The 25,147-nt window shown below is 42.7% G+C and overlaps 1 protein-coding gene across 1 annotated transcript in view; it reads left to right on the forward strand.

Annotated features, from left to right (window-relative positions):
* tecta (tectorin alpha) overlaps positions 1–24,796 on the forward strand; it is a 33,231-nt gene extending 8,435 nt beyond the window's left edge. The window contains exons 10-23 of the mRNA XM_049593037.1: positions 500–1,128; positions 3,303–3,960; positions 8,422–8,621; positions 8,855–9,235; positions 12,370–12,656; positions 13,030–13,310; positions 13,645–13,755; positions 15,091–15,293; positions 16,763–16,926; positions 17,016–17,264; positions 17,385–17,547; positions 18,135–18,219; positions 20,112–20,231; positions 21,282–24,796. Coding sequence (XP_049448994.1) covers positions 500–1,128; positions 3,303–3,960; positions 8,422–8,621; positions 8,855–9,235; positions 12,370–12,656; positions 13,030–13,310; positions 13,645–13,755; positions 15,091–15,293; positions 16,763–16,926; positions 17,016–17,264; positions 17,385–17,547; positions 18,135–18,219; positions 20,112–20,231; positions 21,282–21,382 — 3,632 coding nt within the window. The 3' untranslated portion in view covers positions 21,383–24,796. The remainder of the gene's footprint in view (positions 1–499; positions 1,129–3,302; positions 3,961–8,421; positions 8,622–8,854; positions 9,236–12,369; positions 12,657–13,029; positions 13,311–13,644; positions 13,756–15,090; positions 15,294–16,762; positions 16,927–17,015; positions 17,265–17,384; positions 17,548–18,134; positions 18,220–20,111; positions 20,232–21,281) is intronic.
* Positions 24,797–25,147: the final 351 nt, after the last annotated feature.

The raw sequence follows: 25,147 nt of genomic DNA on the forward strand, positions 1-25,147 counted from the left end.
CCAAATTTATTTTTTGTGAGGTCACAGTGACCCTGACCCTTGACCTTTGATGACGAAATTCTAATCAGTTTATTATTCAGTCCATGTGGATGTTTGTGTCAAATTTGAAGAGATTCACTCACTCTTCTTGAGATATTATATTAGAAGAAGAATTAGATGGATGCAAGGTCACAGTGACCTTTACCTTTGACCACAAAAATCGAATCAGTTTAGACTTCAGTACAAGTGAACGTTTGTGCCAAATTTGGGTGGAGTGGTTTCAGAACACAGACATTTTTTATTTGCCACAAATTTGGTCACTAGTAGAATCCATTTTTACAGTGGTGAGTCCAAACTGTCTACAGCTGCTGCCAAAGGGCAGTGTTAAGGCTCCTCAGAGCCACCACTTAGTCCCAGTGAGTGACTCCAAACAATGGGTTTTGAAGTATAGTTGTAATATGGATTTTGCTGTTGTCTTTGCCGCTGTCTCACCTTCTCCTACCTTGTTCTTCTGTCTCAGCTCTTCCCTGTCCACCGAACAGTCATTTCGATGAGTGCACCACTGCCTGCCCTCTGACCTGTGCCAACTTAGATGAACCCGAAGAGCCGTGCCCTCTGCCGTGCCAGGAGGGGTGTCAGTGCGAGGACGGCTTTGCACTCCGCGACGGCCTGTGTGTGGCACGTAGCGATTGCGGCTGCATGAGCCACGGGCGCCAGCTGGCCACTAATCAGACTTTCTGGACAGACTGGGAGTGCCAGGAGCGTTGCTACTGCAATGGCTCTGACAACAGTGTGTACTGTCAGCTCGCACCCTGTCACCCTGAGGAGTACTGCCAGGAGAATGACGGCCTGTACTTCTGCCAGCCGCGCACTGAGGCCTTGTGTGTGGTAGCAGGTTATGGACATTTTCTGCCATTTGGTGGCGTCCCGTTTGAGCTGCAGAGCTCTTGTACGCTTAGGATGGCCACCACGAGCTGTGGGCGAGGGAACAGGGACCCGACGACCATCAGTGGAGCTTTTCCTCCTTTTAAACTGGCAGCTCGTAACGAGGAAAGGGACACAGGCCAGGCGATTTGGGTGAGGGGCTTCGTACTGGAGGTCTACGAGTATGAGATTGAGGTGTCTCGAAGCTACAAAAACACTGTGACGGTGAGTGCACAAAGAGTGAATGAAACAACAGACATGATTATTATTACCTGTGATAAGGATAACGTGACTTTCCTGTGTGAAACCTGAAGGTCATAGTTGTTGTATTTGTGAGGGCATGTTATTTCTAATCAAGCCGATTGAATAACCAGGCAGAGGGTGAATTCCTCTTTGATTGGCTTAAGGTGGATCTAATTTCAATGGGCATCTTTTATCAGGCTGGATTTGGCTCAGACAAAACCCCGACCCTGAGCGACATTTGGACTGGGTTCACAAACCGACTAAAAGATCTGAGGAGGAACAGAAATGACACACACGAACCAACGCTCACACTCACACATTTTCTCTCATACTCTCTGTTTCTGTCTTTTCTCTCTTATACAATTAGATTATATGAGTAACACATAAAAGCTCCTTTCAGCGTCTTCATGTTATTTATTACCTGGACTTCCCCACATAACAACGTGCAGGTCACATGGATTAGAGACTATGCCTAAAAATGCTTCTGTAGGAATGTGTTTGTTTGAGCTGATGCTGATCCCAGAATAACAGTTAGAGGGATACTTTGCTGAATTTCAACCAGCTCTGTATCACAGCAATATGATTAGTATGTGTAAATGACCTATGGTAAACCTCTCTCCATCTTGCCAGAGGTTAGATCTCCCTGTTCATCTCCCAGCTCAAATTTGCTGGATGACACATTTCACATCATTTGGCATATTTTTGCTGGATCTAGAGCTGTTGCTCGAACTACAGATTGTACCTCCGCAGACGCCTCTCGCTCTCTCAAAGATTATGTTGTTGTTTTGCCTATTTCTCACCTAAAATGTTTTTAGAAATGTATTTTAGCGCACTGTTTAGTTGTATTATGAGGGTTTGTATACAGGAAGTGGGTGCCAGACTGTGTCCTGTATTGTGTAAACAGTGGCTGAAAAAAATGAGATCAAATGATGAAACTAAGCAGCACTGATCAAATATGAATCCAGATTCTGATACTACGTTGCCTATTTCTCACCTTGATGTTCTTAGAAAGAGTCCTAAATCCCAGAGATGAGTTGGCATTTTACCCCTCACGGCTCCCTTGTCTTGAAATCAGTGCATTTTTTGAATGGGTTTTTGGTTCCATGCCTGAAATAAGGTCTGTGGTTAACACAAGCTTTAGAGACTCTCATGTTTTGTTCTACAACATAAAATAGGTCAGTTAATACCCCACTTGTGAACTCTGAAGCTTCTTTGGGCATGATGAATACAGCAAACGCGATAGGTAGGACAAACTCAACCGGAGACTCCATTGTAGATGTCGGATGGAAATGTAGATGGCTTGCAGTTTCCTGTTTAAAATAGTTGAGTGAACGTAACCGACGTGGTGACGTAGTGAGTGGTGTCCCAATTCCTAGGGAAAGATTTCAACCCCTACCCCTCGTTGCTTCATTTCGAGGGCCAAGGGGTAGTGGGCTTAAATTATAGATTCAGGTCTTCTTAACAAAGTAACATAGAATAATGCACATTAAAATGTTTTTTTTTTATTTTTTATTTATTTATTTTTTTACTTCACCAAGGTCTTTTATGCACACGTACTGTACTGTGAAGTCATTTTAGTCTCTCACCTCCCAAAAAAAAGACTAGAATTCCACTGAAACCATTTTCAGGAAGTGACATATTTATTTGGGAGGGAACTGAAATGAATATAGTAGGGTGAGCATAAATCTTACTCATGTCTTTTTTTTTTACATTCATCCATTCATTTTCTGTAACCACTTATCCTGTTGGGGGTCGCAGGGGTGCTGGAGCCTATCCCAGCTGACACTGGGTGAGAGGCAGGGTACACCCTGGACAGGTCGCCAGACTATCACAGGGCTGACACATAGAGACAGACAACCATTCACACTCACATTCACACCTACGGACAATTTAGAGTCACCAATTAACCTGCAAGTCTTTGGACTGTGGAAGGAAACCGGAGTAACCTTTTATTCAGTGGAATAAAGGAATCTATAAATAATAAAAAAAATAATAGACTGATCAGTGATCATCAATATGTTTTCCTAAAAGTTAAACATGTCACTATTTTTATTTAGTGTAAAAAAAACCAAAACATTAATTATGTGTACCATTTTTTTCCCAAAGTGATGTTGCTGAACAGGAATGACCCTTTTATTAAATTTCTCTTCACCCAGGTGAATAAGGAGCGTCTGTACCTTCCTCTGAAGCTGGGCCCGGGGAAGGTCAACGTCTTCACCTGGGGCATGCAGCTCATTCTGGAGACAGATTTTGGCCTAAAGGTGGCCTTTGACTGGAACACCCTCCTCCTGTTGACTCTGCCCCGTGACCTCTACAACACCTCGTGCGGCCTCTGCCAGGGCATGCCCTTATCCCCTCCCACCCTCACCACCACCGACTGGGGCATGGCCTGGGCCGAGAGGGACACCTTCTGCCAGGTGGGCTGTGGAGACTCCTGCCCACGCTGCGGCCTGGGAGAGACAAGCGTGCTAAATGACGCCCCTCTCATGGTGGCCGATGCCAACGTGAACATGGACACAGACAATGGAGCTAATGAAGTCAGCAATGGCATACGTTTCCACATCGGGGATGGACTGTATGTGTTTGTGGAGCCCGAGGCAGTGAGGCTGTGTGGGCTAATTGTGGATCGAGGAGGTGTGTTTGCACGTTGTCACAGCAAGGTGGCGCCAGCGTTCTTTTATCAAAGCTGCCTGCAGGACACCTGTTTGGACCAGGGAGCTCAGGATACAATCTGTAACTGGCTGCAGATATATGCCGGCACCTGTCAGACCCAAGGGGTGCCTGTTACTGGCTGGAGGAGCGACACGCCGTGTGGTGAGTGCAAGTCTGGGTTCACCGTAATTTCACCATATGCATTGATGATGTGTGCAGTGGTACAAAGGTCTCCCCTTGTATTACAGAACGTATGTTATTACCTCTGGTGGTATCTACTCATGCAGACATTTTAGTTTCATTTGTCCAGGCTTTAAGATATCTGTCACTAAAATATCAACAGCAGCATGCCTCTCCAGGAAAATGTCCGTTACTGTAAATAATCCACAGAGCGCACTGTCAGCAGCTTAAATAGGGACTATTTCTTTGGTGAAAAAAAGTTACGGTAAAAACTGTGGACAGCAAAGTCTGTTGATTATTCACAGTAACAAGAACTTTGTTTCTGTCGAAGGCATGGATGGATTACTGAACCGGCCTACAAGTGTCAGTGGAGCCCCTCGGCCTTCACCTGCAAATTGTTACATTTCAAATTAACATGCACCAGTGAGGAAGACACTCAAAAATACCACAAGACACACGAAAACGCCACAAAGAGTTGCAAAGTAACTGTAAAGAGACAAAAAAACCAAAACAGGCAAAAACAACCACAAAGTGGCACAAAACAACCAAAAAAGACCCAAATTACCCTAAAGAGACACAAAATTATCTCAGTAGGACACAAAATTACCTTAAAGAAACTCAAACGGCTACAAAAAAAACCACAAAACAACAACAAGAAGAAACAAAATCACTAAAAAGCGACAGAAAACAATAAAAAAGACCTGAAATTACCCTTAAGAGACAAAAATATCTTTATAGGACACAAAATTACCATTAAGAAACTCAAACGGCTACAAAAAGATACAAAACGACTACAAGGAGAAACTAAATGTCAACAAAGTGACACAAAACAACCAAAAGAGACCCAAAATTACCCCAAAGAACCCCAAAATTATCTTAGTAGAACACAAAATTACTCAAACTGCTACAAAAAGGCTCAAAACAACCACAGGGAGAAAAAAAAATAACTACAAAGCAACACAAAACACCCAAAAATAACCCACAGAGACACAAAATTCCCTTAAAGAAAATCAAACGGCTACAATAAGACATAAAACAACCACAAAAACAAACAAAATGGCTACAAAAAGACACAAAATAGCCACAAGAAGATACAAAAATTACCCCAAAGAGACACAAAATTATCTTTATGGGACACAAATTTACCTTTGAGAAACTCAAACGGCTACAAAAAGACACAAAACAATCAGAAAGAGACAGAAGTATAAAAAAATTACACGAAAACACCTAAAACAGACTAAAGACCACAAAAAGATGCATAACGACTAAGAAGGGAAGCAAAACCACCACAAAGTCTGTTTGTCTTTGCTTCTATGTAGGAGAGGTGGTGGGGCCTTATGTATACCTGCGCCAAAGGGGCCCATTGTTGACTGTTCGTAGGGTGTTTTCACATATAGTCCTTTTTAAATGAACCAAACTCAGTCCTCTTAAAGTGCACCAAAAAGTGGACCAACAGAAAAGGGACTCAGTTCTTTTTGTGTTCACATTGTCAGGTCATTTGAAAGAGGACTCAGTTCTCTTCCTGGTCAACCTGAGCTCTGATGGGGCCTCAGTCCTCTTTCTGTTCACACTATAGCCTAGCTTATATATAATATATGATATATATTGACATGGTTTTGTTTTTACTTTGACGTGACACTGCAGTGCGGGACCAAGTGTGAAAATACCCTACTGTTGAAATTACAGTTAAATGTTCATGCAATTTTTAGCACAATGAGCACCACAAACCAAATCCAGTCAGCTCCAGTGTATTTGGTTTAAGGTGGAAAGTGTATCTCAAACCCTGGGCACATAAAACCCAAAGTGAGAGGACATATCATTTTTTCATTTGGGTGAACTGGCTAAAACAGCAATATGAGGAGATATGAATATAAACATTTGGCACAGTCACTGCGCCAGCTGCTGCTGCAGAAAATAGTTCCATCACTCAACTCTCCCTAAACTCCCCCTGTGTTTTTATGCCTCTGCGCTGGCGATAGCCGAAGCCGGAGCCAGAGGCGTTGTGTTTTCGGGTTGATAATATTAAGAAACTTTATTTATGTAGCACCTTTCAAAACACAGCTACAAAGAGCTTTACAAAACCGAATAAAAGACAAAAGCAATAAAAACAGAATACACAGAGCAGAGTAAAACAGGCAATAATAAAGCAGTTAAAATCACTGAAAGGAAGTTTTGATATTTGTTTCAAAAGATGAGACTGAGTTTGCGGCCCTGACCTCCTCAGGCAGGTCATTCAAAATCCTGGAGCTCTGACTTCGAAGGCTCCATCAGCTTTGGGAATTAATCTAGGAACAAGGAGAAAAGATGCATCTGAGGATCTCAGGGTGCAAGAAGGAATGCAGGGCAATATTAGATCTGTTATATAATTTGGAGTGAGGCCTCTCAGGGCCACTTGGACTCAACAATGAACTGATGGTCAAAGGTCAAGGTTAGTATGACCTCAGAAAAAAGTGTGCCCTCAGAAAAAGAAAATTCACACAAATGTCTCATAGGATGGAATGATGTAGTGATGGAATATTCACGTGCAGTCAGAAATAAACTGATTCTATTTTTTTGGTCAAAGGTCAAGGTCACTATGACCATGCATTCATCTAATTCTCATGAATACAATATCTCAAGAACACTTTAAGGGAATTTCTTCATATTTGGCAATAAACATCCCCTTGGACTCAGCAATTAACTGAGTAGATTTTAGTGGCCATAGGTCAAAGATCAAGGTCACTGTGACCTTGTCTGTCTCATTAACACCATATCTCAAGAACTGGAATAAATTGTTTCAAATTTGGCACAAATATTGACTTGGATTTAGAGATAAACTGATTAGATTTTTGTGGTCAAAAGTCTTAGTCACGGTGACCTTGCATCCATCTAATTCTTGTGAATAGGATGTCTCAAAAACACTGAAAGAGAATTTCTTCAAATTTGACAACAAACGACCACTTGGACTAAGGAATAAACTGATCAGAATTTGGTGGTTAAAGGTCAAAGGTCAGGGTCACTGTGACCTCAATAAACATGTTTTTGTCCATAATTCAAGAATTCTTGCACTAATTATGACAAAACTTATCATCAATGTCCAAAAGGATTTAATGATCAAGTAATGGCATTTCATATCTGTAAGGTCAAAGGTCACTGTGACATCATAATGTTCTGCATAAAACACGCACTTGGCTGGTTTTAAACGTCATATCTCAGGAACAGAAGTGGACACATTTGATCAGACACTTAACCGGTGACACTAATCTTGGGTGTCCACCTTGAAACTGTGCTGATTGTATAGATCTTCTGTGCTGCTGGGGGAAAGATGTGTGTGAAGCAACCATTGTATTCACAGATATGGATGTAAACTATATGACAAACTTGACTTGTGCACAGGGACATCTGCACGGGTTATTGTAGTTTAAATTTATGGTTGTGTGCGGGTTAAACGAATTAGTGAGCTTTAGAGGTGTTGTTAGGGTTTTCATTTAATTCCAGTCTTTATGCTAAGCATGGCTAACCGCACCCTGACTCCAGCTCCGTATTTAACAGGCAAGTATTAAGCCCTGCTTCCCCCAATCAGTTTGGTACACTTTTTTTTTCTGATTCCACTGTGAGAAGTTGTGGATGGTACCAATGGAACCATTACGTACCGTCCCCATTTTTGGTCCCCCCTCTGTTGGGGTACCTAGCACACAGATCTGGAGCTGTGAACACTGCAGTCTGTTGACTGGTCAATAGAGGACGGTCACTCTGCTCAGGGCTGAGTCGTGGCTGGTTTTGAGGCTCATGTAACCACTGTTCATACCGTGGCGAGTCTACATACATAAGAAAACTTTAACTAAAATATAAAAGGATGTTTTGCTGCCTCTCACAGCAGCTGTAGACTGAGAAAAAATAACCTAATTCACTGGGCCGACTCCTGGCGACTTTTAAGGTGGAACGTTAATGCACAAACATGATATTTTTAAATATTCCATGGAGACAGACTCACTGCAGCCTGTTTTATTTTGCTCTGAAAATGTCGGCGTGCAACTTTGTTTTGTGGACGCTAAATGAGATGCAGACTTCCATCTGTGTCACCTGTAATGAGGAAATACAGTGAGTGCTGGACGGAGCAGTGAGTGGCAACAACCCTAACAGCACTGTTTGTGATGAAAACTCAAAATGGACCTAGATTCTAGGTACCATGTCTGAAGGGTTAGTTTTGGTTGGTTAGGTTTGGTTACCATACTGAAGCTGTTTGGTGGAAATGGGGCTTCAAACTGATATTGATGTTCTCGTCATCAAAATGTAGAACTATCCCTTTAAACAGCTTCCGGAGTGTACTCTCCAGTCAACTGTTCTCCACAAATATTTACCCCTGAAAAATCAACACCTATGTATACTGGAAATACGTCCTATATGCACAGTGGAGTCGGTGCGATCGTTAGCTAATATCTTTGCCAACCTGCCTCCTCCCAGTCCAGAGCTGTCCACCTAACAGCCATTACTCCAGTTGTGTGTCGGTCTGCCCGCCCCAGTGCGCCCCAGCCCGCGGCCAGAGGGACTGCAGCCAGGACTGTGTCGAGGGCTGCCAGTGCGACCAGGGCTACGTGCTCAATGGCAAGAGCTGCATCCTGCCTCAGAACTGTGGCTGCTACACTGATGGCAAGTACTATGAGGTCAGTCTCACATCCAGCACCACACGGAATAAACTCGCTGATGTATGGAAGCAAAACTGAACACTAAATCAGGCTGGTGTTACAAACCTGCAGGGAAACTTTATTCAGCCTGAATAAATCTGAGGTTATGATTAGGCTGATTGTCTTTTTCACATTGTGACAAACACTTTTCAATTAATCAGTCAGTCGACTGATTGTTTCAGCTCTGATTTTAACAGAAGTCTTTATTTCAGCCCAAACAGCTGTTCTGGAACAGCGACTGCACCAAACGCTGCCAGTGCATTGGACGAAATCTGATCCAGTGTGACCCGAGGCGCTGTAAGGCAGAGGAGGAGTGCACCCTGCGCTACGGAGTGAGGGGCTGCTTCGCACGGCGTTCCCAGCAATGCATAGCATCCGGCGGAGGGGTGTTCAGGACCTTCGATGGGGCGTCCCTACGGCTCCCGGCCTCCTGCTCCTTCGTCCTGTCCACTAACTGTCACAAGCTGCCCGACCTCTCCTTCCAGCTCATCGCCAACTTTGATAAATGGAGCACACCAAACCTCACCACCATCTCTCATGTCTACCTTTACATCAACGAGGAGAATATCCTTATCTCTGGCAGCACTGTCAAGGTGAGGGAAGCGTTGGACCATCATTGGTTTGTCAGTATATCAGCCTACTGTAACAACACCTGTGTATCACCTGGGGATGGTTTATTAACTGTGTACCTGGAAACCTTTCTCTTCGCTTTTACTGCTTCACTCTCACTTAGTTGCCACAGTGCACCACTCATCTGTACTTGATACTGTTTATCTAAAGTGTTTTGAATAATAAGGTCTAAAACCCAGTTCAAACCAAACATTCAAGACAAGACAAAACTATTTTAGAATGTTGTGAAGAAAAGCTGTAGTGGTGGCAGATCTGAGCTCGACTCAAGCCGGCTGATGGTGTCACCTGCAATACAGCCGGCTGGTTTTAAAGCACATCACCTGTTTCAACAGCCATTCAGCTTGTAGTGAAGTTCGTTGATCAGGTCAAAATGACCGCAGATGGCACGTTCGCTTGCTGCAGCAGGTGCTCTGTCCTCGCCGAGCCCTTTGTTTCTGTCCTCATGTCTGCGGGTGTTGGACGATGGGTCACTGCTGCTTTTCGTTGTACACCTATCAGTCAAAACATTAAAACCACTGACAGGTGAAGTGAACAACATTGACCATATCTTGTTAAAGTGCAGTGTTCTATTGAGAAACCGTGGGCTCTGACATTCATGTGGATACCACCTGACACGCTCCCCCCGCCTAAACACCAGTGCAGACCAGGTAGCCCCCCCCCCCATGGCAACGGCACTCCTCAGTAGCTGTGGCCCCGCAGCAGGATAATGCACCACGTCCCGCCACAAGAACTGCTCAGGAATGACCTGAGGAACATGACAAATTGCTTAAGGTGTCAACCTGTTCTCCATATTCTCTGGATCCCGATCTGATCAAACATATATGGGACATACTGTTACCCCACCTCACAGCCCACAGGATTCAAAAGATCTGATGGTAACACCCCAATACCAGGCACCAAAGGACACCACCCAGAGGCCCTGTGTCCATGCCTTAACAGGTCAGAGCCAAGGAAGACCCACCGTGGATTGGGATACCTCTGGGGTACCAGCATGTCCCTCAGATGTTCGATCAGATTGGGATCTGGGGTATCTGGAGGTCAGGTCGATGCCTTGACTTGTCTGCAACGGTGTTGGGGTGGGTGGAACGCATCAAGTAGTATCCGCATAAATGCCAGGACCCAAGGTTTCCCAGCAGAACATTGTAACAAGATAATCAGTGTTATTCACTTCACTCACCAAGGGTTTTAACGTTTGGCTGATCAGTGTATGTTTTTTTGTTTATGTTATCATCTTACTTTCCTCTGGCAATGTGCTGTCTGTCATCAAAGATGCCTTTATCAAAGCTTCCCTCAAGAAACTAAACAAACAGATCCAATTTAAACCTCCCTTTTTCTTGCCAGAGTACTTGCAGTCCAATTTGCCAATTATCACTAATAGCCTGGTAGAGCACCTCCAGGCTTAAGGCCGTATCATTCCACTGAAAGTGCACTAAATAACAGTAAATAATGACTCGTTGATTGCTCTTAACTTTGGCTCTCAGTGAGTCTTAATCCTACTTGATCTGAGTGAGCAACATTTTTCTAAACTGCCTTAAGAGCTGTGTTGGGATCAGTGGCAATAAGCTCAGGTCACAAAAACAGTCATTACAGCACCAACTCAGATTGTCACAATCTTTGCTTTGGGCTGTCTGTTTCTCCTTTCTTTTCTGTCCTGCTACCCTTCAGTGATATCTTTTGTGAAAATGTGTAATATCTTGTTGTCAGACTTGTAGTATTACGCTGTAGGATAACCTTGGCTTTAATTCTTAATCCTAATGTTCTGTTCGGGGTCCTGGAGGCTCTGACGCTCTTTAACTGCTCAAAAAACATACTTAAATTATTTTTCCATGATGTTTCCTAACTGAGAATGGCTTCTGAACATAATTTTGACCAAATTACATATTTTAAAAGTCCATTACTGTTTGTAGTCTCAAGCTGGATTTATACCCCTGTGTTGAATTGACGCCGTACCTACAGCATAGCCTGACATGCACCTCCCCAGAAATGTCATGGCGATGCAGACTTCCTGGCTATTTATGTAAGCTGAAAAACAAAGCTTTTATTTACTTTAATTTCAAACAATAACTTGTAAGGACAAACCCCCCCCACACACACAAAATACCGTTATATGTCTTGTGCGATCTATCCTGGCTTCATATGAGCAGAGGAAATCTCCACTAACGCTAAGCTAATTCATACTAAGTAAAATGCCATAGGTTTGTGCTATAGCACAAACAAATACAACATGCTAACATTATTATAATAATGTTAGCATGTTGTATTTGTTTGGAAAACGGGTTTAGTATAAGACAGTTTTGTCAGTGAACACTGGGAGTTGTCATGGAGATGAATTTTGTAACGCTACCTTTGTTTAATGTTGCTGTTGTCCCTGGTTTTATATGAGAAGAGGAAAAGTTTTCTAGCTGCTAGGCTAATTTATACAATGTAAAATGCTATAGGCTTGTGCTAAAATCATTAGCATGTTGTATTTGGGTGGAAAATGTGTCCAGTTAAAGACAAGTGTTTGTCTGTGAATGCTGCGAGTTATAGTGAAGCTGATTTGTGTACTTGTGTTTGAAAATGTCTCTACTAAGCCATGTTTAATGTGTGATTAATGTGTGTTTAATGTGTGTTTTGAATCGACTAAACTTTACAGCACTTCACAGAAACCTCCTCTACCAACTAGTGTTTTGGAGGTGTAACTGCAGAGTGGCACAGACACGCCACCACACAAGTATAAATGCTCACAACTTGCATAGGCGACAGCTTAGATACTGCATAGAGCTGACGCACAAGAATAAATTCACCTTCAGCGACCCCAGCTATAAAACATTGGACTAGACTCAACAAAAATATTTATTGGTGTTTTGTGTTACTTACTGCTGTCCAAAATCTTGCAATTTTTAGGGATTTACAGTGCCAGTAAAATGGTAAATCTACATTGAGGTACTAATCGTCACCTACAATTAAAAGTGGACTTGAAATTCCATTTCCAACCTTCGGTGAGAGCTGAGAAATGTCGTTGACATTATGCTGGTCACTGAAAATGAATGAAATACAAATGACTGTGTGTCTTATCTCAGAGAAGTAAAAATGTTCATCTCCTGTGTCTTCACAGGTCAATGGTACACCAGTATCTGTACCGTTTCTAACTGGACTGATGACACGTCTGTCCACATCTGAGGGCTTCATTGTCATCGACACGCCCCAGGACATCCAGGTTCGATACAACCGCTTTAACACCCTCAGCATCACCATGGGCCAGCGGCTTCAGAACAAGGTGTGCGGACTCTGTGGGAATTTCAACGGAGACCCAAGTGACGACTACATCACGTCCAGGGGCAAGCCGGCTGTCAGCGCCCTGGAGCTGGCTCAGAGCTGGAAGACCAACGGTATGCAGAACAGGTGGGTCAGGTTTACAGATATAGAATTGTACAATCGTTTTAAAATCTTTTGGAGATCACCTCATACGTTTAACATCGAAGCTGTAATTGGTATTTTTTATAAAAATAACTTTTTTTTGTATTTGCTGAAACTGTTACTATCCAGACAGCAGTACATAAGGCAGATAATCCGTGAAAAAAAAATCTGCCAATTTTCATCAGCCAACATTCATGCACTAATGTTGGTGGGAAATGGCTATTGGACCTAAATTTGTCATGTGAACAGAAACATAAATCCAAATACATGGTAACTGACCTTAGTCTAGACAAACAGGCTTCAGATTTACTAGCTGGAATTTACTGAGCTGTGACGGATGTTTACCTTTGTCCTCCAGCTGTGATGAAACCCAGTACGTGGCTCTGGCTCAGTCCTGTGACAACACGGCAGTGCTGGCGTTGCAAGGTGAGGACGCCTGTCAGAAGCTCACCCAGCTGAAGGGTTTCTTCCAGCCGTGCCATGGCCTGCTGGATCCCCGGCCCTTCTACCAGTCCTGCTACCTGGACGGCTGCTATAATCACCGCAAGGCTCAGGTCTGCGGCTCCCTGGCAGCCTACGCAGAGGCCTGCCGCTCCATGGGGACCCTCACCACCAAGTGGATCGCCCAGGAGAACTGCTGTAAGGGCACCGCGAGGCACCAGCCTCTCTCAGCCACATGGCACACACACAAGAATAGTTTCAGATGAGTGTATTGATGTTTCAACTCCTCTTGTCTCACCTGGATTTCACTGTCTGGACAGTAAGAGGACACTGTAAGATTTTAGGAGGGAAAATTAAGCTGAAACTATGAAATTTGAGAGGACATTGAAAGTGACATGTCCTTGGCAGAAATTTCACCCAGTGCTTTTCATCGGTCATAGTTTGGCTGGTTGAGTCGCTGTACTGAATCTGCATGTTTCTTTGAGCTAACAGTGTGTGTGACAGCTAACATTGTGTGTGGACGTGTCTTTAGCAGAATGGATCTACGACCCCTGTGCAGGAGAGATCTGCACAAACTTCACCTGTGAGCTGGAGAACGGAGGAGACCTGTGTGGCTGCCCGGAGTTACCCACCAGCACTGGAGGTGAGCGCTTCACAGGGCAACAATGTCGCCATGTCATCCATCCCCACCGTTTTAAATCCTTTCCCAGTATGCGGTACATGATAGAAACAAACTACCATTCTGAAATATGGTCGCACTTCAGCTGAGTTCAGTCGACTTTTCAGGTAAAGATAGATTATATAGAAGACAGAAGATTTCCTTTTTTGAATTTGGAATTCATAGTAATAGGCCGGGAGCCAGGTCCAGCCCTAATGATGTTACCTTTTTTTCATTATCATTTCCTGTAAGCCTGTACATTGGGCCATCACAAGTTGATAATGAGCACCCCCAACTCGGGGCCGTCTGGTCTCAAGATGCCCAAAACCCCTTTTATGGGGGCATGTTTCTGGTGAAATGATAATGATGTAAATGCAAATATTAGGGCACTATGATGGCATACAAGTATGAAATTTGGCAAGGAGTATCCTGAGACAAAGGGGAAAGTAGCAAAATAAGATTCTGGGGGTTGCTGCCATTTTATTTCAAAATATCACACACAACATCCCTAAAAACAACAAAAAAATGACTGTCCGTTTGGCAAATTCTCGTCAAAATGATCAGTTTTTATCACTTTGTGTTTCATATTACTGCTTCACTCGTAAATAGAAATCTTCCCAATTTGATAAGCTTCCATTTGAGCCCAAGATGACCTTTCTTTCTTGTAATTACACTCTAAATTTGTCACTATACCTCAAATCAGAGAAAAGGGAATTTTCATTCACCAGCCTCCCAGAGAGTCCACTTGCCAGCAATGAACCAGAAGTGTTGAGTTACCCAAAGTTTTATGTCATAAATGTACAGAATGGGTCTCTAGCATGTAGAAACTGCCGGATGCTAACTTGCATAATGTTGCTAAATTTGCATAATTAATAACAATTTGGATGTATTAACATAATCACCTATATAGACTATATTTAAGACCCCAAGATACTTGAACTCCCTCACTTGAGGCAGCAAGGGCAGCTTGCTTGCCGATGTGAAAACATGAATGACCCTGTTTAGATCCAGTGTTCTGTTTGTCTGTTCTCAGTTACTGTAGAAACATGGTGGTGCAACACGTCAATCTCTGTAGGCAAGGACCTGCTCCCTATGTAGATATAAACAGCTCGTTCTCAGGCAACTGAAACGCAACAATTCTTATTTTTGGCTGATTACACACTGAAGAAAACTAAATTGTTATATTGTATTCCATATCTGCCCCTAAATCCTTCACACTGGAGCTGTAAATGGTGGGGATAGCCTCTGGGTACGAGCATCATGAATATCTGCCTGACACTGACATGTACAGTCGTTGATATCTGTCCTTGTGTCTGGCAGGTGATGATGACATCATCCAGGCGGAGGTGACCTGTAAGCACGCTCAGATGGAGGTCTCCATCTCCAAGTGCAAGCTCTTCCAGCTGGGCTTTGAACGAGAGGACGTCAGGATCAACGACGAGCACTGCGCAGGCATCGAGGGAGAGGACTTCATCTCCTTCCGCATCAACAACACCAAGGGGCACTGTGGCTCCATCGTACTGGTCAGTTCACATTCGGCCCCCATTCTTACTGGATTAATGCGTGTTGGCTGTTCTGGTTACTTTGATTTCTAGATGGGTTGTTTTGGAAGCAGTTCCTTAGCACACAAACACACCGTGCCTTTGGTTTCTGACATTTAACCACCTTTGCGCCTCTGGGAGAAATGCAGTGTGCTCCCCTGGAGGCATAAGCATGCATTAAGAGTGTAATTTCTCTCACTGCCAGAAGGGGGAGACAAGCTCCACACTCCATCTCTATAAGAGAAGAAGTAATAGTTTACACTTTTAAGAAACAAGATTTAGATGAGAAGTTCAATAGCTGTTCCAAAGTTGGAATTTGGTCAGCGTAGCATGCATGAGGATTGGGAACAGAGGGAAACTGCTCGTCTGGCTCTGTCTAAAAAAAATGTAAAATACAAACTGCCTAAACACGCCTCTGTCCTCTCACTTGTTTTATAATCTGGAATAAAAAATATATTTCATAGGGAGCTCTAACAATGATGTGTGTTCACACCAAACGCAAAGCAAATTTTTGCGTTGCGTTACTCGTGTGAGCTCAAACGCTACAATACGTCCTCCGTGTCATATGTCCCTGGAAGATGTGTTCAGATTCTTCAACTCTCGCAAATGACGCGAAATCAAGCTATTTGCTTACTTTGTGCCACTTAATTTGCGTATTTCACATCATTCACGTCGTGCCCATCGTGCCACCTGGGGGGAATTCACATCTAATCGCATCTTTGAAATGATTTTACATGTCATTCACTCGTGTGAATTGCTTTATTTATGCCCAGTGTGAACACAACAGTACACTGTTGCACGAGTTCGAATGCTAGAATATTTTGTGCTGACTCGCTTCATACATGCGTGAAATCGTTGAATCTATGAATGAACTTCCGCAGATACATCCTCGGCGTCATATATCCCTGGAAGATGCTGAAGTTCAGTTTTGTTACACTTTTTTGGCAGCTACTCACTTCATTGGCACTACTTAATTCCTGTATTATACGTTATTTGTGCTGCGTCCACGGCGCCTCCCAGCAGTAATTCGCATCTAATCCATCTTTACATTGACTTTGTGAATTGTTTAATTCACGCCCACTGTGACAGCGAGTCACAGTGGGGTTGTCAAGTTTGTACAATCATGCCTCTACAGCGGCTCAACACGTGCTCAGGCCACCACTGGGCAAAGGTAATGATTAATGAGTTTCAGAGGTGTAAGCTGAGCCAGGCTAACCAGGTCCTGACTCTAGTTCAGTATTAAACACAGACGTGAGACTGATTGATTACCTCATCTCACTCAAACAAAGCGAATACAGAAATGTTTCCCAAAACATTTAACTATGAGAAGAATACAAGCGTATTTCCCAGATTGTGACTGTTCCTTTAGTTATTAACACCAAAATATCAAATTACAGCCTTGTTGCCTTTTTGTTTACTGACTGTGAATCTTTGAAACATCTCTCTGGCAGTCAAACGGCACACACATCATGTATAAGAACACCGTGTGGATCGAGAGTGTGAACAACACCGGGAACGTCATCACCAGAGACAAAACCATCAATGTGGAGTTTTCCTGCGCCTACGAACTGGACCTGAAGATCTCTCTGGAGACTGTCCTCAAGCCCATGCTCAGGTCAGACGGAGCACACGTCGACACAGTGGATTAAAATGTTCATTTCAAATAAAACACCTGGCTACATTTCTCCTTCTTCTTTCCTCCAGTGTGATAAATCTCACCTTACCGACCCAGGAGGGAAACTTCATCACCAAGATGGCTCTGTATAAGAACTCCTCGTACCGAAACCCGTACAGGGAGGGGGAGGTGGTGCTCAGCACGCGAGACATCCTGTTCGTGGGCGTCTTTGTGGAAGGGGCGGATGAAAACCAGCTCATCCTCATTGTGAACATGTGCTGGGCCACGCCATCCCGCTACAGCAGTGACCGGCTTCGCTACATCATCATAGAGAGAGGGTAGGCTGGTGAAAACTACCTTTCAAAATGATATAAAGCAGAAAATCCAAACACCTGAGAAACCGGATCTGGTGAATTTTTGCTTGGGAAATGACATAAACTAATGATGACTATTTCCAGGTGTCCAAACATTAAGGACAACACCATCGGCATGGCAGAGAACGGCGTGTCCCTCACCTGTCGCTTCCACGTCACCGTCTTCAAGTTCATCGGGGATTACGACGAGGTGCACCTCCACTGTGACGTCTCCCTGTGTGACTCGGAAACAAACACCTGCAAAGTGGTGAGAAAATCTTACGATCTTTAAAGGGATAGTGCACCCAACATTGAAAATTCAGCCATTATCTACTCACCCTCATACTGATGGAGGCTCAGGTGAAGTTTTAGAGTCCTCACATCACTTGCGGAGATCCAAGGGGAGAGGAGGTAGCAACACAACTCCACCTAATGCAGGCTGGGCGCCCCAGATTCAGTCGTCCAAAAACACATAATTGAAACCACGACATATCTCCATAGTGCTCGTCCATAGTGATCCAAGTGTCCTGAAGCAACGACATAAAAAGTTGTTTGGAAAAACGTCATTTGATCTCTGTTTTTAGCCTCATTGTAGCCTGTAGCTCTAACTGCTTCTCTGTGCACCACGCTCACGTGTGTGCGCTTGCGCGAGACCGTGAGACATGGGCGCTGCGTTCATGTGCATTCACGTGCTTTCGCTGGTCTCACGCGAAAATACGGCATATGGGTGAGTAGATAATGGCTGAATTTTCATTTTTGGGCGCACTATCCCTTTAAGGTCAAAGCAGCGATGAAACAACGTGAGCTGTATTTACATATATGTGCTGTATTACTATACGTGTGCTGTGTATTCAGAACTGTCCGCACAAGAGAAGAATGTACTCGGAGGACAGTGACCATAAAGAGCACATACTGACTGTGGGCCCCATCAGAAGGAGAGGTGAGTCCAGTCTAGTCCTGACCAGAGGTGGGGGACTTGAGTCAAGTCACATGATCTGACCCAAGTGTGAGTCAAGTTGCAAATTTGAGGACTTGAGACTTGCTTGACTAACACTGATGAAAGACTCAACTTGAATTTGACTTGTGGCAGATGACTTTTTAAATTTAATATTTATATTTTTCTAGTTATTGAGAAGTCACGTTTTGCTTTTAAAATATGATGACGCACATATTGCTGCAGGGGAGGACCCACTCTGCCACAGCTCTGTCCTCCTGCCTGCAGCTCTCCTCGGAGGAAAGGCAGTATGTATGGCTACATCATGAGCTTCACAGCGTGGTTTCATTCGGTTCTGTCTGTGTGACACATGTCAGTTAAGTGTAACTCATTAAGTATTGACTGTGCTTTGCAACCTGTGACACTCTGGGTGTTTCTCAAAGTCAAGGAAGGATCCTCAAAGGGCCAAATTTCAAGGAAGCTACGTCATAGACCCCCGCCGAAGGACTGTTCCAATGTCAAGGATCCTTCCGAGTTTCATGAAGGACTGAGTCCTTCTTTCAGAGAAATTCCAAGGCTACATTTGTGGATCCTCTGCTGGTAGAAAATCCCCACAATGCTTTGCGCACAATTTGCTGGAAGTGAAGGCGGGGCGTCTTCAATGAAACCATTAATATGTTATTCATTTGGATTAATATCTCCATGAGTTATTATACAAGAGTGAAAAAAGTATTGACAGAAACCTCATCATCCACACTTTGCAATGTGTCCACTGCCGAATAATTAGATTTGTAAAATAGTGTATCACACACATAAAATATGGAACACTTTGAAACTGCAGTGATTGTGTGTGGGAGTCTGTGTTCATACTGTTAATGATAGTTTAGAACTTTCTTCAGCTGTTGTCTTTATTTTTTTTTACTCTACTCTTACTCTTAAGTATGATGCAGAAATATATTCTCCCTAAAAGTCACATGATTCTGACAATGCTGATAAAATAGTACAACAACATTAGAGAGTGCCAAAATGATCACAGTACCCTGAAACCCCCTCAGTCTGCTGAGGGTTAATGATGTGCCATGATATAGTTTCTCCAATTACTTTTTTTTTTTTTTACCTCCCGCTCCTGCTCCGCTCATTTGGGGATTTTAACAGTGTGTTATTATCTCAGCTGCTCTCTCACAGCAGCAGGTGTGTTATGTGTGTGGAGTCTTTCACCCTGACCAGAGAGCTCGGAGCAGGTGTTTCAGTCTTCAAAAAAAAAAAAAATCTTCGCATTTGAGAAGCTGCAACCAGGAAATGTTTTTGCATTAGAAACAAGTTAGATGATCAAAATGGTAGCAAATTTATTTTCTGTCATCTGCAAAATCTTAATTTGTAAAGTAAGTAGTATCTAAAGCTGTCAGAAAAATGTACTGGAGGAGAGGAGATTTGTACATACAGTATCTGAGGAAATGTGTTCAGTTACATTCCATCACTGGGTGCAGCTTATGTTATATTATCTTTATGAATTTGTGAGTATGACTTGATTTGTGACCTGACCAATGACTTATAGCAAGGACTTGACTTGATTTTCACCACAAGAACTTACTTGGGATTTGCTTGAGACTTGCACATGTGTGACTTAATTCCACCTCTGGTCCTGACGTACTTACTTTATTAGTTTCTTTTATAGTTGTCTTTGGGTTTTACCTCGAGCAAAACAGTTCATAAGTGAATTTCTAATATCCTTGAGATACATTTTAAAAACAGGAATGATGTTAACCAAGTTCACTGTATTTAACTTTACAGAAGTTATTATATCCAAAATCAGAATTCGAGCCATTTCCAGAGCTATTTAGTCAAATTCCTAAGCTTCTCTAAGGGTTTCGTGCCTCATCTGTGACGCTTTCTTTTAGAATCAGACTGGTGTGAGGAGGAAAATGGAGGCTGTGAGCAGATCTGCACCAGTAAGATGACCGGACCAGTCTGCAGCTGTGTGACTGGGATGTTGCAACGGGATGGGAAAAGCTGCCGAAGTAAGCCCCAGGAGCACATGTACACACAAGACACAAAGAGTACTTCAAAGTTATTTATTCTTGGGTTAAAATTCAAAATCCAAGACGACACGTTTAAAAAGCAGAACAATGCGACAAAATGAGTGCTGAATTAATCTCCTCTTGTGTTTCATATTTTTAACTTGTGCTGCTCTGTGGCTTTCTGTGAATTTCCTGCTTGTCTCAGTCTGTTTATGAGACACCTCACTGCTGTGGATATTTAACAAGAGTTGGGCAGAACAACTCTATCTGACGTTTGCTGATTAATAAGTAACACAAGCTGGACATTTGATGCAGAGACACGGCATTAAAAACCTGCGACGTGCGTCACTACACACTGCTGTCGTAACACTACTGTGATTGAGATGTGATAAAGAAATGAGTCTTTTTGTTTTATCTCAGTCACCTCTACTGTCAGTGTGTACACGGCCTTTAGTGCAGGATGTTTGTCATGGACTGCGCCATTCAGTTTGAGTTTGGGTGCATTAGAGAGTTAATTTACATATGAGTAACTCTTTATTCAGGTAGGAATGAGCTAATGACAGGTGCTAAACAGCGATGTGACCGTCTTTGCACATCACTGTCATGCATATGTATGGAAATATAATTATATAAAATATATATTTAACAGCATAAAATCATATATATATATATCAGTCTAAATAAATACTTATGTAGGCTTATCTTCCATTTTGATTTGAGTCCAGTACCAGTCCCAAGGAGATTCTCCTTTCTCCTGATTGCCATTTATACTGCTGAGCAACCATCCATAAGATGCTATTTCCACCATTGCATTAACACATTCTTTCAATCCTGGGGCCTCTGTTGCCTTCCAGTGTTTTAGAATAACTCAACAGACCCACAATAATAACTAACTAAAATGCACACTTGGATATGGTTGGAATTTGTGAACATAAATATATAAACAATAAAGAAACAACACAATAAATATATGTATCTAACACATTATGTTATGTGAGAAAAAAATGCCATGGCGCATCCTACATAATAAATGTTTTCTTCTCTTCCCAGCTGTGAGCTCGAGCTGTAACCTCACACCTGCCGTTTCTCTGCTGAGCATCAGCGCTGTGATCTCCATGTTCCCGGCTCGTATTCACACTCTCCTCTCCTAACACCCTGCGAGCAAAGGAGGGCAACACATCAAACAGAATCAAACACAGAAAAGACTTGAAGATGCACAAAGTTTATCAGCGTTGGTAGGTCAGAGTAGATCAGCTGTGTTCCAGTCAGAAGATGTAGACAGAGTAAATTGTACATTCACAGTGACCACATATTCATAATGCAACTGAATGTACGTAACTAAACAAGAAAAGTAAGTTTCACCCCAACGTGATTACAACACATTGCAAATTTATCTGGTGGTTTTTGTTTGTAGAAAAATGAATGCATAGGTCTGCCAGAGTGTTTTCTATATTGCCACCAGATGGCGCCAGAGTAGGACATTTTATAATCCCACACATGTTGGCTGGTTTGAGTCATATTCACTGTCAACTTGACCCAAGAACAATGGTGTTGAAGGCAAACATCTGACCCAACTTCCTGACCTCCACACTCTAACGTCACCCTGCTATGAACACAATATATTCTGCATTAGAACTAAGCAATAACACTGAAGTTGCATAATGGTCAGCATCAACGTTATCTGGATACTGACATTTGGTTACAGGGCTTTGCATTTACACCTGATATCATTAATAATCTCCTTATCCTGATTCTGCCCACATTGTGCTCTGATCTCAAAATGCACAAAAAAATAAGATAAACTGTTGTGAACAGTTAGTCATGCACTTGATCAGGTGACTGACAGAAAATGATTTGCCATTTAATGTGGTAATCAGTTAAACAATTTGTCATTTTTAAGCAGAAAGGCCAAAGATGATCTCGTTCCAGCCTCTCAACTAACAGGATTTTCTGCTTTAATTCATTTAATGTGACAGTAAACTGAATATTTTTGTATTTTGGACTGTTAGTCAAAACAAAACAAGAAATATAAAGATGTCCAGGCCAATACTGCTATTGTTAAGATGCTGTGGTGCACTCATTTTTTTCAGCTACCTAAGGTTTTCATTGGTACCAATGATGTCGGCATTGCCTGTCAGGAAGAGGGCCAATTAACGCTCCAAATTTAGGCTAAATATTGGTGAGGGAACAACAGGCATGGCCATTTTTAAAGGTGTCCCTTAAACTCTCATCTCAAAATATCTGAATGGAAATGGGTTCTATAGATACCCATGATTTTAACACGGTCTCACTCCGAAGTCGTCAAAATGCGGCACTTGGGCAGTGACTTGAAGTGTCAGACACTGATGAAAAAAGCTGTCTTTTGGTATTTGCATGATACACGGCCAGTCGCTGTTACTGTACGTTCAAACCAGAAGCTTCCAAAGAGGCAAAGTCTCTCGTGAAAGCCCAAGAAGCATGACTGTCAAAAATATTTGTGGCAGATTTGGTTGCTCTAGTCGCTCATCACGTGACTCATTCGAACATTCAATCGTGCTTGTCAATTTAAAGGAGCTGCAAAGCGGACTACTGGCTTGAAAGCAGCGTAATTGCTGGTGTGTTGATAAAATGCTTTGCTTTGCAGTATGTCATCCCATTCAAACCAAGCAAGGAAGACTTGCATGCTACGTTGCAACATGGTCCCAAGCCTCCTTCTTTTTATTTTGGTATTTGTAACTGAACAACTTTACATTATAAAGGACTGAGTGGGCACGAACGCAAGTAGTAAACTTCTCGATATCCATTGTCGGAACAAGTGTGCTGTAGGAACTAAAGTTACATGGCTGGTTCTCTGTGACCCACTTCATCGAAGCACGTTAGTTGTCACTGAACCGCGTCAGAGCTCATTACCATAAAGTTAAACGAGTTTTAACTCCCCTCCAGACACACTCCGGTCGCTTTGGTCGCCCAAGATGTGCGGCTGACGACCAAGTCGCCCAAGTTGCCAGGCTCTCATTGAAAATGAATGACTTCTGCTGTTTTGGAAGCTCTGGTCGCTGTTGGTGTGAACGTACAGATATAGTTTAAAGATGCTTGTTCGCATCGGGGGGAAACACAGTGGGCAAAAGTCCGAATAGGTCAGGTGTAAAGGTGTTGGACATGTTGGACACAGTGTCCCTGAACACCAACAACCAATGCACCCACAATACCTTTCATGTTGCATCCGGACGTGGAAAGTCCATGACCAAACATTGATACGTGACACTGTCGGAGTGAGACTGTGTTGACAAGTCTGCCATAAACTTGTGATAACTTGCTCTCAGTAAATGTTTTGCTCCTTACAATCAGAGTAGGTCTTCCATTTAAAACTCATTTGTCTTTTTCAGGAAAAGACCAACCAGTCTATGTAAAGAACAATGAATTGCTTCACAGGTATAAGTACAAAAAACAAGAAAATCGGGTTGTTGTGGAACTCAGAATGTTAACTGTACTGGTATTATTCCATGCACATCTGATAATTAGTAATATTAACCAATAAGAAACTAAAGTATATCAGTATGCGATTCCTTAACTCTCTTATCAACAAAGGTTTTGACGAGCCAATATGCTTCAACAGCATAATAGAAAAGGAAACTGGCCTGAAATTCAGTTACGGTTTTTGGTTAGATTTTCAGAGGCCCATCTGGCCACCCTTGTGAAAGATTTCCGGGGGCACCCCTGGTGTTGTTGGGCCTTGGGGTATTATGACTTTTGGACATTTTACAGACAAAACTATGACCTGGATCCTCAAGCATATAATACATGTGCTGCTGTGGAATTAAAAGTGAATATAAATTCTCCTGACTGTCAGTTAGACACTTAACACACCAGCCAGCTTACTTACTGTTTGACCTCCACAAAATTTACATCATCATTCATGTAAGAAGGAAATTGGACGGTGTGTTTAATGATGCAAACAGCGGGAGAAACATTGTGAATGGGTGGTCTACGTTTGTCTTGGATGTCAAAGTGGAGTTTATGAATGCAGTGATGCAGAGTAATGTGTGAGGAGAGCGCAGTGTGAAATTAATACTACTCAAATTTTGGTGTCATAGATGTGTAAGATATGCAATCAGTTGTGCCATTAAAATATTTAATTTCTATCCTAATCAGTTCTGATTAATATTGATTGTTGGCTCTGACGTTGATTCTGGACAACAGTTTGCCTTTTAGGTCGGACATTTGAAGACATTGTAACACTGTCAATAGACTGAGGTTCTCTAAATATGGTCCCTGGTTTTCTATTTGGCACCAATATATGTCATCAAACATCTTATGTAACCCTTCAGTGTTCTTCACTGAAGCCCACTGAAATTCTCAGTTTTGGGTTAGTTATGCAGTGAGTAGCAGTTTTTCATAGGTAGGCCTGTTTTGCTACCTTCTATGTACAAATGTACAGTCCTTGTCAGTTTGGTGGTTTATGTCGTGACTTTTTTTTTTTTTTTTAAAATAATCAGTATCTTTTGTTTTTTTTTTTTTTGATGTTTAAAAACACAACCAAAAGATGTTTTATGCTTTGAGAGCAGCACCACCCTACTTTGAATAAATGAAGAAGTTCTCAAAGTCAGTGTGAGTCGAGTTTATTTGTTGCGTAGTTTGTAGTCATGTCCATTCAGTGAACACAGTCAGTACCGTATATCCATCCATCCCTTTTTGAACTGCTTATCTGAAGTTGGATCACAGGGCAGCAGGCCGAGCACAGCATTCCAGACGTTCCTCTCTCCAGCAACACTTTCCAGCTCTTCCTGCTGGACCCCGAGGTGTTCCCAGACGAGATATATAATCCCTCAAGGGTGTTCTGGGTCTGCCCCGGGGCCTCCTACCAGTGCCCAGAACACCTCCAACGGGAGGCACCCAGGAGGATCCTGATCAGATGCCCGAACCAACTCAACTGACCC

This window comes from Epinephelus fuscoguttatus, linkage group LG12 (assembly GCF_011397635.1).
Source record: "Epinephelus fuscoguttatus linkage group LG12, E.fuscoguttatus.final_Chr_v1".
Lineage (NCBI taxonomy): Eukaryota > Metazoa > Chordata > Actinopteri > Perciformes > Serranidae > Epinephelus > Epinephelus fuscoguttatus.